At 38.6% G+C, this 16266-nt stretch overlaps 1 protein-coding gene across 1 annotated transcript; it reads left to right on the top strand.

Annotated features, from left to right (window-relative positions):
* Window positions 1–8268: 8268 nt before the first annotated feature.
* neurod6b (neuronal differentiation 6b) lies at window positions 8269–9451 on the top strand. The gene has a single exon (XM_068341259.1). The coding sequence runs from the start codon at window positions 8354–8356 to the stop codon at window positions 9449–9451; it is 1098 nt and encodes a 365-aa protein (XP_068197360.1). The 5' UTR covers window positions 8269–8353.
* Window positions 9452–16266: the final 6815 nt, after the last annotated feature.

Raw genomic sequence — 16266 nt, 5'->3', positions numbered from 1 at the left:
GTGGTTCAAGACCTGTGTCGGGCAAAAAAATTTCAGAGTGTGAACTTACATTGGGAGGTGTCAGTTCACCTCCTGAGCACTGCCGAGGCGTCCTTGAGCAAGGGTTCCGTCCCCTTTATAAGTTGCTCATTGGGGGTGCACCAAGAAGGAACTGTCTGCCACTCTACCTCCCCCTCACCTGCACCTGCATGCCAACAGCCCCTTGTATGTGTGTGTGCTATAAACCTGTACACACACTACATATATATATATATATATATATATATATATATATATATATATATATATATATATATATATATATATATATATATATATATATATATATATATATATATATATATCCCCCTACGGGGATCAGTGCAGTTAATTAAAATTCAATTAAAATTAAAATAGTGTAGTAACAAGTAAATTGTCACACTCTTAAGTTTTGTGAAACAAAAAAAATAGAAATACATAACGATGATGAATATATTTCTTTCTTTTCCAAACAATTCTAATGGCATTTATTTACAAAAGCATTTCACACTGTGAAGTTAAACGTCTGTTTTAGATTTCAAATGAAAACAGTGCTTTTCTTGGTGTTCTTCCTTCATTAAAGACATGTTTTTGCTCATGTCTAAAACATATTTCAGCCCAGTTTATTTGAAGCACAATTAAGATGACTATATTTATTATGTTTAAAAAAGAAGAAGATTTTTATACATTTATTTTATCAGTACATAAGTGTAGACAGACAGTAGGTAAAATCTCATCCTCCAACAATACAAGAAATTTTGTTACATGCGTCCTATACATGTGATAAACTCCACAAATGATCAGTGAATTATCACATATTTTCTTTGTTGTGTTTACTTTTTGAGCTGTCATTCATCATGCAGCTCTTTCCCTTTAAATCAACCATGACACCATGTTGCTTGTTCTTTCTAAAACTGGTTAAACACAGATGGCGTGATGTCATGTTGGGATATTTCCAGTAACAATGGAGTTTATCAGAGAGGAGAACTAGATGGAGTTGTACTGAACAGCTAGGGGTGGATTTACTCACAATGAATTCAGTCTTTTCATTTTCACTTCAATGAAAAACTTATTGGTGCTGTGCACAAAAAAATAGTTTGGCGTCTGTAGTAGATGAGAAGACACAAAGCTTTATATGAAGAAAGGCTATACATAAAAAAAAGATCCCAGGATCCTACAAGTCAATGAGAACTTTTCAATAACTTTTCAAAAGCTTGTTAATAATAATTCCTCAGAACAGCATACCAAAGTAAGTTGGTTCTTTCTTTGTGATGAGGACCAAGATCATTAAAGCTGTGGTGAAAATGAAGAAAATAGATGTTACTTCAACAAAACAGGATTTGTCTGTGTCAGCAGGATTATTCTGAAAGACTTGTAAAAACTCCTAAAAAAATCACTATTGTAAGAAAACAAAAAAGAATGTTATCTTCCAATGTCATGTCAGACTGAATTAAGATCAGCTTGATTCAGACAAGTGTCAAATTTACCTTAAAAAGTCACTGATCTGGATCCTGGAGAGAAACAATATTTGTGAAATGCAGCATTCTGGATTATGAAATTAATAATGATACCAGTCTGATCCAGATTAGGTGTCAGGTCCTAGTGGTCCACAAGTTACTGTTTTCGGGGTTGGATTTTTCCACTGGAGTCTCCAAATGCAATTATTTAAATTCTTCTGTGATAAATTCACGCGAGTGTAGTCTTTATGTCCTGGGTTCAAGTTTTTATAAATTAAATAGTGTAAAAATATTTTTGAAAACAAATAATCTTTTAATTGGTTATTTAAATATTTTGTTTTGTTAAAAATAATCTAAAAAAAAATAAGTCACATTATGGTCTTACAAACTTTTAGGTAAATCAAAGGTTATATTCCCATTTTGCTGCTGACATTGGTTGCTCTCTTCTTTAAAAAAAAAAAAAAAAAAGTAATTTACTGTCTGTCTTATTTTGTAATTTTCAAAAAATCTCTCCACCTGAGGAGACCACGTATTTTTTCTCACATTTGTTGGAGTATTTATTTTTTTTCTGTTGTTGTTGTTGTTGTTGTTGTTGTTGTTGTTGTTGTTGTTGTTGTAGTTGTTTGTAGGTGCGAGTGAAAGGGAGGTGAGTGTTTGTGTCTGACTTTATGATACCAGAAGTGTGAAAGCTAATGAGGCTCTGTAATGCCGGGTCAATTTCAATATAATTATAATTACAGGAAAACAGTTACAATGTTTCACTATTTTGTTTACACCTTAGAGCCAAGACTTCCAACTTCTTGAATGAAATGAAATGAAGTGACTTTGTCTGATTAAATGAGATTATTTCAAAGTTTTATATAAACAATATGTGTTTGCTGATCTAAAATTAAGTACAAATTAACATGGGTATTTATCCAAGCATTTATAATTACAATATATTATACATGAACATACTGCTTTTGAGGACATGAAAACCGTCTTATTTATCAACACTAACTAAACAGCATAGCAAAACACACCTTCAAGTGTCAACCTTGACATTAAAATATATGGAAAGGTTATGTATAAGCTTTATTTGTCGCTGAAATAAGGCCCCTTAGAGACCACAGATTGATGTAACATGAAAACTTGTTAACTTCAGATAGTATTACGGTAAATAAAACACATTTAAGAGTTTTAAAAAAACGAACTGAAACTCCCTATAATGCTGAAACACTCTGAACTAGTGACTGGTTCAAAACCAGCCAATACAACTTGATGGTTGACGTTAACCCAAAGACTCATTCTGCAACCATCACTCATGTGTTTTCTGCTAATATGATGCACAAGGCCATTTCCAAAGTGTATGGAAATTTCATTTAAGCACCTAAATTCCAATGTTTTATTACAATAAATGGAATATTTTGAGAAGTGGCTCACAACACAGCTAATTTTGAAATGCAATTTCATGCCACTAATGTTCAAAAATGAAAATCGAGTTTCAAGCACAGCAAGGCAACGAGGAGTTGAGGACAGTTGATGAGGGGAGAGGAAGAGAGATATCACATCAACACTGAAAGTGTCGATTAGGTGAGAAAACGGCATTGCAGCGTTGTCAATCATCTTGACTTCATGCTCCGAGAGAAAAAAAAAAGGAGAGATGAAAAATAAAAAAGTCAGCGGAACAGCATTGATTTATTTTATGAGCTTTTTGCTGTTTCGAATGTGTCATTCCTGTCAGCTGTTTAAGAGGCACTGTGTGTGTATATATATATATATATATATATATATATATATATATATATATATATTAGATATAGATATAGATATAGATATATATACTGTATATGTGTGTGTGTGTGTGTGTGTGAGAGAGAGAGAGAGAGAGAGAGAGAGAGAGAAAGAGAGAGAGAGAGAGAGAGAGAGAGAGAGAGAGAGAGAGAGAGAGAGAGAGAGAGAGAGAGAGAGAGAGTCTTGCTTAAATATAATATGTGAAACACTTTTATTTGTCGTATTGCTTTCTGGGTTTAAATGTGTCACATTCAGTCACAACAGATTGCTGCAGCCACTTTGAACGTGTGCAAACAGATTGTGCTTAGAAAAAGAAACAGGTGCCTCCAGCAACGTCTGCATCCCATCTCTGTCTGAGAACGGGACAAACATCTTTACATTATACATCTTCAAAAACATATCTATTATTCATGGGCCCATATTTTAATACTATTAGCACTTGCATGCCACCCACCTGAATACCTGTGTGTTTCATGTCAAAGGAGAAGTGGCAGTCAAAGTTGTGCCGTTTGGGTGTAAATAAAGGAGGTGGGATGAAGAAGTTGACACAACAGTGGTCCAAGGCACAAAATTAAATCGGATTATTTTTGTGTACTATAAAATCTTGCATCCAAACACAAGAAAAACACACGATAAACTTCGCTGTTGGCTCCTCGCGAGCGGTTATTTGTGTAGACAACAGCTTCAACTACAAACACACACACACACACACACACACACACACACACACACACACACACACACATAAACACAGTACTCACACCTGTGTGGGTGGGAGGTGTGGCCACTCAACAGCTGAGTGGGGCAGCATATGGAGTTTCTAATTGGGTAGAGCAGCACAGCTGGAGGACACCAGTCCAGGACATGGCCTCTGGTAATCAGTCCCACAATCCTCAGGCCTCCTCTGCACATCCACCATGCAGCATGTGCCTTCAGTGTGGGGGTTGTTGGATGTGTTTCACTGCTGGAACCAGGATGGTACTTGAATGACAGCATTTTAACAGGCCATGTTTAAGGAGTCTCACTGTTGATGGCGTGGGTTTTCACAGTGCATCGAATGTCACTTATTAATGAAGCACAAAACCCGCCATAAGCACCAGTGCAGTTCCCTGACCTGCTCTCTGCTGTTTATGAGGTGGTTATGAGGGTCATAGAAAAACTGCCTAATGGTTATTCATAAAAATTAGTGGGAGGACAACCCCTTGAAAAGTACCATTTTGAACATTTTATATAATCTACTTGACAGATCACCATGAAAATGGCAGGAAAAGTTGTGCATATGCTAACAAGGAAACTACACATTTTTGGAGTGGAGCAGTATTTTTCTTTTTAATTTACCATAACAAAACTTTGAGGAGAGTCTCTTTGGTGTGCATGTCTTTCTAAAAGTTGGATCAAGTTTGAATTTAAATTAAAAAGATACTGTTCAGCGTTAAAGGCATGAGCTCTCCTCATTCCAAACATACTTGCTATAGTTTTGGAGAAAACCAGCTAACAAATGAACATAATGAAGACTTAATTTCACATCTTTCTACACACTTCAAAAACATCTTGTTCTCAAGCTCTGATTGTTTTCTTCATAATGACTCGTGTTGTCTATGTAAACATGGAGTACTGTATTTACAGAATAATTTCTCACATAATACACACATTCCCCTAAGGTCTCCTGATGCTTTACAGATGTAAGGCTCCTGAGGTACTTGTGAAACAATGCACGACTTAATTTGTCACATTTGTTTGATTTAAGTCAGTTTTACATGACTATCTAATGATTTTATGATTTAATTAACTGGATGTTGTTTAGTCTTTAATGCAGCGTGTGATTGTGTTTGCATTTATGTTTACTGTATTAATGACTTTCTAATGTGTAACAGAAAATATGGTCAGAGGTGACAAGAATTATATTTTTCCAACCTTGATGTCTCCTAGAAACTATTCTCATAAGCATCTAGCATGTAACAGCAAATATATTAAAGGGTGCAAAAAGCTGGCTGAAATTATTTGCTGGTGATGTGAAAGTGCATTAAAATAAAAAGGTGTTGAGTCAAAAGTTCACAGCATCTAAATAGGACGCTTAATTCATTGAAAACAACAAGAACAATAACATGTTCTAAAAATGCTGCCTCTGTATTAAATTATTTTTTTTCCTACAGTCGTATACGATTAATAAGTGTTTCATGAAATAAAAGCACTAGCAGAACTGCTTTATGATATTCTGATTTTAAATTCTTTCTTAAAACTTCCGATATTTGGAAATGCTATGATTAAAAAAAAAAAAAATCAGTTATCGGTTGAAAGCTCAATGCAGAGTCATGTTTAAAAATTTAAATAAATAAAAAAAACACCTCTCAGACGCGTCTCTGAACCAAACAACACTTCAGGACCAGCACTGACAGACGCGGAGACTGACCGAGGTCAGAATCATGTTACCACATCCTCAACCACTTCACCTCGCACTCATCACACACACACACACACACACACACACACACACACACACACACACACACACACACACACACACACACACACACACACACACACACACACACACACACACACACACACACACACACACACACACACACACTCCCTTTAACTGCTGACATCAATTGAGAAACGCTTGAAACTCAGCATGCGATCAGTGGCGCCTTCATTTGCAGCTCCGCACCACACACCATGTCTATAAAAACCGATAATGTGATAATTAAAAGAGCTGACAGGCTAGAACTGTCAGCAAGACGCCCCTGATTTACCAACCTCTGCTATTAGTTGTACCTTTCAAATTAAAATGCTTTCACCCAGAAAGATGACAAATAAAATGCAAGTTGAAATAATTAACTATGTTTGCATCGGTGTGAAAAACAAAAAAAAAAATGTTAAGAGTCTCAAAGGAAAAAAAAGAAATCATCACCGGATCGGATTCAGACCCGAAACATGGATTTCCAACAGACAAAAGATCACTGCCACGTCTCTTTCTCTCCCTCTTTCTTTCTCTCTCAACCACACCATGATTTATTACCTGAAAAGACAAGAGAACTAATTAGTGGAGTAATTAATTAATATAAATTTGCATATTTGCATTTGCAATTAGTGCAGTCAACTGATTAGTCTGAGAAGGGGAGTTTGACTCATCGCGTGTGTGTGTGTGTGTGTGTGTGTGTGTGTGTGTGTGTGTGTGTGTGTGTGTGTGTGTGTGTGTGTGTGTGTGTGTGTGTGTGTGTGTGTGTGTGTGTGTGTGTGTGTGTGTGCTGGACCAGAGCGATCAGCAGACCAGCTGAGGCATTTTTTTGGGGGGGGGGGGACGTCAGTGATGAAGTGACTATTTTATTCTTCATCTTATTTCCACGCACCCGTGTGTGTGTGTGTGTGTGTGTCTGTGTGTATGTGTGTGTCTTCATTTTCACGTATATAGTCTTTCTCACACCCATTAGGTTACACACACACACACACACACACGATACCATCTGATCAGAACTCACATCCAGGTGCCATCCTGGTCCGATCGATGTCTCTTTATCTCCAATACAGATAGATTGATAATTGATTCTCTTTGCAACAAGGTCATTCACCGGCAAATGTTTGCGTGTGCGCTTGTGTGTGTGTTGCACATAACTGAGGAGTGCATATACCCATATCGAGTGCCAGCTGTGCCCCAGTGTGGAGTTGGCAGCGTGCCACTGGGCCTTTTCCGTGGGGTGTACTTAATGTCTACGGTCCTGAGGTACCAACTCTGTGCACGCCCCCCCTTTTATTCTCACACCACCCTCTGCACATATAGCTGATACTTTATATAACTCCTCAATGACAAATTGAAATTTCTTTATATCTATACACTGTATGACCAAAATAACGTTTTTTATGTTCAAAATATATACAGTAGAAGATTAATTCTATCAATTTTCAGAATCAAATATAGAACACTGAAGATGGATTTGGGCTGCTGCTGGGATGAGGAAAAGAAGACATGTGGTGACGTCACCGAACTTTCCTTTACAATTTTCTGATGCCTTTTTAGGATGGTAATTGTTTAAGGAAAAGAACTGCAAAATAACATTTAAAAAAAACAAAAGAATTGTTGTTGTGGCTGTTTAAGCCTTCATTGTCACAATCCAAACGTACTGCATTACAGTACACGCACATGTAGTCCCCAAAAGTTAATGACTTAAAAATATGGTTTCTCCTGATCTTATTTATCTAACTTCTATAATGTCAAATATTACTTGTGAGCACCTAAATCAATAAACATGATTGAACCTAAAGATGTCAATGGATATACAAAAGGGAGTCTTTCTAAATAACTTATTGGTGTTATTGGTTTATTTGTGTCTTTCACGTCTTCTGAAAATCTTCCACAATCTCTGCTTTGTGTTACGGAATTAATTTGTTCGAATATGAAAACCAATCTTCCATATCTAACCTGTTGAGGAATGCCCGCAGACTCACATTCCTAGTTTTCTTTTTCTTTTTTTTTTCCCGGACAAAAAGACATTAATTCATCTTTTTTTTACACGAGGAGATGCAGATATTAGTTGTTATCCCTCTCCGCTCTGTGTTTTTGACGGTAAATGCGGGCCTCCCGGTGCCCATTACAGGAGATGCCAGATGATCGGTAAGGAATCGAGAATCCCGCGGGACACTGAACACGTGGTCTCGGCTGCCACAAGACGTCAGCGGCAGATGGCATAGGTACCCGCTGTTGGCATGAGTGTCATTCCTCAAAGAGAGAGGGAAGGGGAAGAGAGAGAGAGAGGGAGAGAGAGAGGGTGAGGAGCGAGGAGGGAAAGAGCAGAACACAGTAGAGGATAGGATAGTAAGGTTTAAGATTTTTTTTATTCCTGCTAATTTGTGGTTTACATGAGAAGAAGCTGCGGATTCAGATGAGAGATTTGGGGGACATGCTTGGCGCGCACTGACCTGAGGTAAATGTTTTATAAACTCTTATGCATTTAGTGCTTAGGTTTATTGATGAAAATGCGTTTTTACACATTACAAAAAGTGCTGTTTTTCTCTTTTTTTTTCATTTTTAGTTCAAGTGAAGTAATGTCGTTTTCCAAAAGGTGGCAAGCTGTGTGACCTTACTCGCCAATTTGTTCCTCTTCCCCATGAAGAGGAACCGTTCCTTCCCGACATCCTTCACAAGACGGATGTGTTGTCTTCATATTTTTTTTTCCTCTGTCTCTAATTTTGCAGGAAATATGTTGACACTACCATTCGAGGAATCTCATATGATGTGTGAGCCGCGGTTTGGTGCCAACTATCCCCGCGAAAGCATGCCTGAGAGCCTTGAGCGGGAGCGACAACACAACCAGGAAAGGTCCAACTCAGACATGAGGGAAGCCGAGGAAGAAATCTCTGACAGAGACGATGAAGAAAGGGAGGACGACCAGGATGAGGATGGGCTTCCTAAAAAGAGAGGCCCCCGGAAAAAGAAGCATGGCAAGGAGCAGATGGACAGGTCCAGGCTACGGCGTCAGGAAGCCAACACCAGAGAGCGCAACCGGATGCACGGCTTGAACGCCGCGTTAGAGAGCCTTCGCAAAGTTGTGCCGTGCTACTCCAAAACTCAAAAACTATCCAAAATTGAGACCCTTAGACTAGCTAAAAACTACATCTGGGCCCTATCAGAGACTCTAAGCGCAGGAAAGAGACCGGACCTCCTCAATTTCGTTCAGACTTTGTGCAAAGGATTATCTCAGCCCACAACCAACCTAGTGGCTGGTTGCTTGCAGCTGAACGCCAGAAATTTCCTCACAGACCACAACGGGGAGGTCATGTTCTCTGGCAGGGCGCCATACGATGCCATATACCCGTACCCCGGCTCAGACGTGAACACCCCGCCCGGCCATAGCGGGAGCAATCTGGACTCTAGCTCCAAGCCTTTCAGGCACTACAGCTACAGCGGCGTGTATGAGCCCTACTACGACAACCCATCCCCAGACAGCGGGAGCCCACATTTCGACGGCCAACTGAGTCCTCCAATGAACTTTAACGGGATCTTTTCCCTAAAACACGAAGATCCGCCAGACTACGGCAAAAGCAGCCACTATGGCATGCGCTACTGCAGTGCGTCCGGGCGCACGGCTCTTGCGCACAACTCCATGTACAGAGTCTCCCCAGAGGCCCGTTTCCCCTACGATCTGCACGTCCGCAGCCAGTCATTCCAATCACAGGGGGAATTAAATGGCTCTTTCCACAATTAATCAATCAGCTGGACAAAGTTCAAGTTTCAGAAAAGACGCCATTCCCGTCTGCAAATGTCCAGAGCGGAACGAAATGGACTCGCTGAAGCACTGCGAAAAATGCTCACTTTAAAAATCATTTTGTGTTAAATATTCAGTCTTTTTTTTTTTTTTTTTTTTTTTTTTTTTTTTAGAAACATGCCAATCGCGTGAAAATGAGATATGATGGTTTTATTTGTTCTCAAGACTTGGACCTCTGAATTTGAGTCAGTGAAAATGCATATAAGAGTGCTTTTGCTTTAGAAAAATGTGATATGGATTCAAGGTGGATTCTCTGATTGGTTTAAACAAGATTAGACTTAATGGCTCGCTGTCACATGGTTGTTTCCAGTACAAAACCGAAAATATCTAAAAATTACTTACAAATGCGGAGCTTCAGTCGATTGTTTGGAGTAGTGGTATATTGGCATTGGCTGTACTGATGGGTGACAAAAATATGGTGTAGTGGAAAAATGAGCAGATTTTTAGTGCGGTCACAGCACTCAGTAAAACGGCATTCAATATTTGTAACAAAATAATGTAATTAGCTAAACGAAACAACAAGGAAGAAGAATTTAAAGACGTGTCACTTCAACAGGGAATTATGCTGAGACATGATTGGACTTCAGATATCGAGTTGTTGTTTTTTTTTTTTAGCAATAAAAGTCAATTGAGCTATGCAAGACAGCCGAATGCAATCTTTGTTTATGAAACATGATATATGTATATTTATGGGACGTTTTTCATTGTCAAATATCTAATTCAAATGATGACAATTAGACAAAATTGATTAAAAAAAAACAAACATTTGAAGACGTGCATGTGTTCTGAAGACCTGGTGACGACGTCATCTGTACAAATACAAGAAGATGTTGGCAAAAACTGGAAACTAAACGCGTTTGTATTTGGAGTAAATAGTGTGGTAACGAGGTGAATGTAAATTATTACTGTATTTATTTATTTAAGCTTATTTATTACAAGTCCGACCATTTAAATGTGGATAATATATTATAAAAAATATCGTGAAATTCTACAGTATTAACTTTTATGTGAATTTCCATACATTTAAAGTTTGTTTATTTTGCATTGATGTATATTTCACTGAAAGTCGAGTACTGAAAAGAAAATCATTTCGTGGTGAGTTATTAAAACTATATAAATCCGAGACACCATGCCTTAAAATGAGATGTTCATCAATATGCAACGGAATGTCCGCTCTGGATAGTTGGATGTGAACTTTTTACTCTTCCCTGTTCCTGCTGAAGAGCAGCTGATAAACTTCATATTTTAAGTGTTGGTGACTGTACTCATAAATACTGTTGCTTTTGTAACCTTCACTGAACGACGAATGGTTATATTTCTAATTTCCATTTCTTTCACAAACACTATTTCTCTCTTACACGCACGCACACATTCCTGAAAACTCGTTATGGATCGAAATATTCGTGAAGTAATGTGTTAATGTTTTGTGATGTGTTTGTTGCAATAAAATGAAGAGGTTTTGAGAGGTTTCATGCTCTAATAGCTTTTCAGTTTTTTTTAAATAAAATGATCGACAGCAGGCTGATGGCAATTTAGAAAGTTGTTAGAAAAATAAATCACAACAAAAGCGCCTCGGGCGCAGTTTCACTTATTTATTTAGTCCTGAGAAATTAAACAGTGTAATAATCCTACATAACCCTATTCACTGAAAGTTAAAAACGTTTTGAATTGTAAAACTTTTTGTTTATTTATTTATTTTATTTTTTTTAAAAATTATATGACCGCAATTGTAGTAATATTTGTTAAAGGTTCTTTTTTTATATATAGATTTCAAGTCTGTATCTAACAGACGCTTGTAAATTTAATTTGGCTTAATGTCAAGTGATCACGTGACTCGTGACAAATCTGCCCACGAGGTATTGGGTGTCAGCCACAGGGCGCAGGCAACTGATCCCAGTCCTCCCAGTTATGACAGAAACTGAGCTGGTTCTCCCTGGAGGGTTACCACCGCCTGATCAGGATAATCTCACTAAATGAACGAAAATAAAATCCGTTTATTTCCGGTATTTTTTTTAATATTTTTTTTTACTGAATCCATTCGCGCTTCATCGCATGTTATCAAGATGAGATGATACGGACGGGTTTATATGATATTTTATTTGGTCAGGTGTCATAATAAGAGGCCTGCGGGGTGTGACATAATTTCATATAATCAGTGGCAAATTGATGAAGTCGAGGTTAATGAATTTATACGGAGAAAGCCATTTATTTGTGTTTGTATCATCGGGTGACAACAGTACTGTGAAAATGTATCAGGATGAAAACATAGTAAGGAGACATAAATCATTTTTGACCCCAATTCCCATTATTGGAAAAGCTGAAAGCGCAAGAGATCCGAGAACGCATGTCTGTGCTGAGTGTTGGAATATCAAGGTGCAGTTTGAATAAGATGCTGGTCAGACAATTACCTTTAACTATACCAAAAACATTGTTTTTTACAAAGTCATGGTAGACATGCGAGTTAATATCGAGGAAAATTAAGCTGTAAAAAGAAATCTTGGAGAACAACTTCCAGCACCGGTTTGTGATGAACTTTGATATGGATATATTTTGATTTGCTTATCTAAAGGGTTCACACAATAATAGAACACTCAACAATAGCATAGAGGAATATATTTTCAATGCAAGACCTATATCAAGTCACTTTTGAAATAGTGTCTCTGTTTTAGTTGCTGCTCAGTTCATCCAACCAGTAAATCAACATTTATCACAGCAGAGATTTCAACTCATCATGGATCTGTTGTTGTCTTTCATTTGGTGCTGAAAGTCATTTTAGAGCTATCCTATACTGTAACATAATCACACTGTCGCTTTGTTTTTACAGAAACGTCAAATTAAGTTTCAGAGTTTTACGTTTTAATTTAATTCTTCATTCAGGATGAATTAAATAGCAAGAATGCCAGAAACTTGAGAATAGACTTGATAGGGAAAAAAGAGTCTGTTTTAATCGGGTGCTCAGGGGTCACAATTTTTAAAATTTCCCATACTTTTTCTGTGGATGTGGGTTGAAAAATCTCAAACTCTATCGAGACACCCTTCATTTTGGTTTTGGTTATTCTAGCAATCAAGACAGGACAAATCCAACGTCTGTATGGCATAAAAAACATTACATTGTTAATAGACCAGAGGTTTTTTTTCCCACCTCCCTTCTGCTCCCAGTCATTCTCATGTTTCTCTGCATGGTCATAAAACTTAAAGACCTCATTACCTGAGGTCACTTTTGGGACCACAGGGTCACAGGTTTATTTCTTTAGCCCCCATCTTTCACCACCAGGTCTTGTTTATCTCATTCACTAAAATTCTCACCTTGTCAGTCTTAATGTTGCGACATGTGAATATGCATATGTGTGGATGGGAGGCTGATTTAAATCTCTCTTGGAGCCTCATCGAGAGGATGACAAGTGTCAGGACGAACTGAGAGGGGAGGGGTGGGTGTTTGACGCCTACATGGTGCACAGGGCCACATGCAGCAGTTTAGCACAGGGTCAAACACGTACGACAACCTCTACGTTCATGCAGCTCATTAAGCTGTGTAGAGGGAGAGAGAGAGAGAGGAGGAGAAAGAATATAGGGAGAGAGAGAGGGAGCATATGGCCCATCGCTGTGTGGGAGGTGAAGGACAGAAATGGGGGGTTTATATCATACAGAAGTGAATTTGCAATGAGATAATGGTGTCACAATTAGTGCAAAAACAAACAATGTGTTTCTATAGGGATGAGCTGCAGAACTACAATAATCATCCCAGAAGTTGAGAAAAGTTTTTACAACACCAACACAGAAAAACAACAAGAAGAATAAACAAATTTGTCTTTATATCTTTATTATTTTGTAATACATTATAGTAAGAGGTTGTAATCAGGAGACTTTTCCTGCTATGTCTGAAAATCCGAGCACCAGTCAAGAAAAATGAAAATAATGTTCCCTGCCACGTAGACAGCATCCTCAAATTCCGTGCCATTCCCAAGCCCCAGATGGTGTGGGATGGGAAACGTTCCCCCATTAAATTCCTAATAATCATTTCTCCTGCGGAATCGGGGGTGGTGGCAGTGGGGAAGGAGGAGGGTGGGGTGTGAGGTCTGCGTGTGTGTGTTTGGGAAGTGTGGATTTGGTTGGTGGGTGAGGGGAGTAGAGGGATTTGGTGTTTTAATTAGACAGATTTAAGGAGCTGAACCCCTCTCAAAGAGACTGTGTATGTGCGTGTGTGTGCGTGTGTGTGTGTGCGTGTGTGTGTGTGTGTTGCAGGTCACGGCAGGGCTGATGCTGCAGCAGAGAAGGCCTGACACTCCGGTACTGTGGGCCAGGATCTCATTAACGTGTCAGATTGGTGGATCAGTCTCTCTGGCAGCCTGCCTGGCCTCTCACAGGAAGTACTTTCTCTCTATCTGTGAACTTGGCACTGAAAGGTTAGACAGGGTGGGAGGGAGGGAAGGTGAGGGGGATATACTGGCCTGGAGGAGAGAGGAGAAGCATTAATTATAATATTTGGTCAGATTGGATAAATATTGAGTGTAGGATCGTGGTGTAAGAGCTGCTTTTCTTCTTCGGGGAGCAGAAATTAATGAGTTATGAATAGTGACGCTGAGTGAGAGCAGACAGGTTCCTGCAGTCAAACTATTTTGTAGGTGGAGATATGCTAAATATATGACAGGAGCATCTGCTGCTACATCACCTTTGTGCTTTGTGCTCTTTGTCTCGGGGTACTCTGACTAGCTTTACACGACTGTGAGAAAGTGAGTGTGGCTACAGTATGAGAACGTAAAGTGTGGTTTTGGAGCAGATGGGAAACATACAGGGGTGTGATCCTCTGACACCACAGCAACACCCTATTTCAGGGCAGACTGAGAGACAAGGGTGCTACTGGGTGAAGAGGTTTTGATGCCCGTAACTGTGAATGCAAGCATCTGGTGTTCCTGAATGCACTCTGGTAAACAGACAGACAGACAGACAGACAGACAGACAGACAGACAGACAGACAGACAGACAGACAGACAGACAGACAGACAGACAGACAGACAGGCAGGCAGACAGGCAGGCAGGCAGGTAGGCAGGGAGATAGATAGATAGATAGATAGATAGATAGATAGATAGATAGATAGATAGATAGATAGATAGATAGATAGATAGATAGATAGATAGATAGATAGATAGATAGATAGATAGATAGATAGATAGATAGATAGATAGATAGATAGATAGATAGATAGATAGATAGATAGATAGATAGATAGATAGATAGATAGATAGATTGGTTGATTGATTGAATAGGTACCCTAAGCTCCACTGATACTAATGTTTTACCACCATTGCACACATTCCCATTTGGAAATGAGAGATTACCAACATTAAACATGTAAGAACAAGTAGGAACTTTCTCGGCTCATCTAGACTAATTATATAGTGCTTTGTGAGGAGTCATTAGGTACATAATTAACTATCTATTAGTATGGAGAAAGAATCCATTTATATTATATATACTAAGGATTTACCATTCTTTTTTAACTCAAAATGTATTGTTTCATAATCACCCATATAAATTTTGATCAACCATCAATATCAATATCAGTGACGTCTTATACTGTGTGCAATGGATGCAATGAAAATCTAATTTTGAAGTAGTTCTCTTGACCGGGATAAAATTTAGTAGACAAACATTTGCTTGCAAATTCAATTGTTTTTTTATGTAAGAAAAGACTTGTGCGCAGCTTACATTGGGAGACCTGCAGATGCTCGATGAGAGGTTTATGTGGAGGCTATGACTGTAACAAATGTCCAAACTGGCAGCAAAGTTATGTCCTCAATGTATGATCTTTATATGTGGAACGTACTTGTGTTTCTTTTTAGTATTCTAGTCTATTCTGTGCCATCACCAATCTGTCCCATACTGCCTTTCAAGCATTTCCTATGGGACTCATGCTGTGTTCACGAGGCCTCTCTCTCTCTCTCTATCTATCTGCAGAGGGAAGTGAGCTGTCTGTGGAGGGTTGGATTCTTGGTGGCGGTCCAGAAATGTGTCACTCGGGACACGCATGGCCTGCTGGAGGCAGGAATTCTGTCGCTAATGGGCCTCGCAGCCGTCGGCACCACCTGGGGATATGGGAGACGGGATGGATGGATGGGGGAGGATTGAGGAGTGGGAGGAGGAGGGTTAGAAGAGGGAGTTTATGCAGCACAATGCATCAGTAACAGGAGGATCAGGTGTGATCTATCTATCTATCTATCTATCTATCTATCTATCTATCTATCTATCTATCTATCTATCTATCTATCTATCTATCTATCTATCTATCTATCTATCTATCTATCTATCTATCTATCTATCTATCTATCTATCTATCTATCTATCTATCTATCTATCTATCTATCTATCTATCTATCTATCTATCTATCTATCTATCTATCTATCCATCCATCCATCCATCCATCCATCCATCCATCCATCCATCCATCCATCCATCCATCCATCCATCCATCCATCCATCCATCCATCCATCCATCTGTTTATCTATCTATCTGAATTTAAACACTTTATTGTTGACTCTGCTCTGAAAGTGATTTGAATGGGTTTTTTGTTTTTTTTTAAAAATCTGCAGCAATTAACACTGTACTTCTAAATTTTATTAGGCATAAACCGAATGGTTTGCGTTCAATATGTTTATTGAACTTGTGGAATTAATGTATTTAGAAAGAAAAGTCAACATTTTTCCCTGCCATGAAAGACAGCTTATAAAAAATGTGAAGGCATAAACAGGCAGGGC

The sequence above is a fragment of the Antennarius striatus genome, chromosome 18 (assembly GCF_040054535.1).
Source record: "Antennarius striatus isolate MH-2024 chromosome 18, ASM4005453v1, whole genome shotgun sequence".
Lineage (NCBI taxonomy): Eukaryota > Metazoa > Chordata > Actinopteri > Lophiiformes > Antennariidae > Antennarius > Antennarius striatus.
This window is presented reverse-complemented; position numbering and strand designations above follow the sequence as displayed.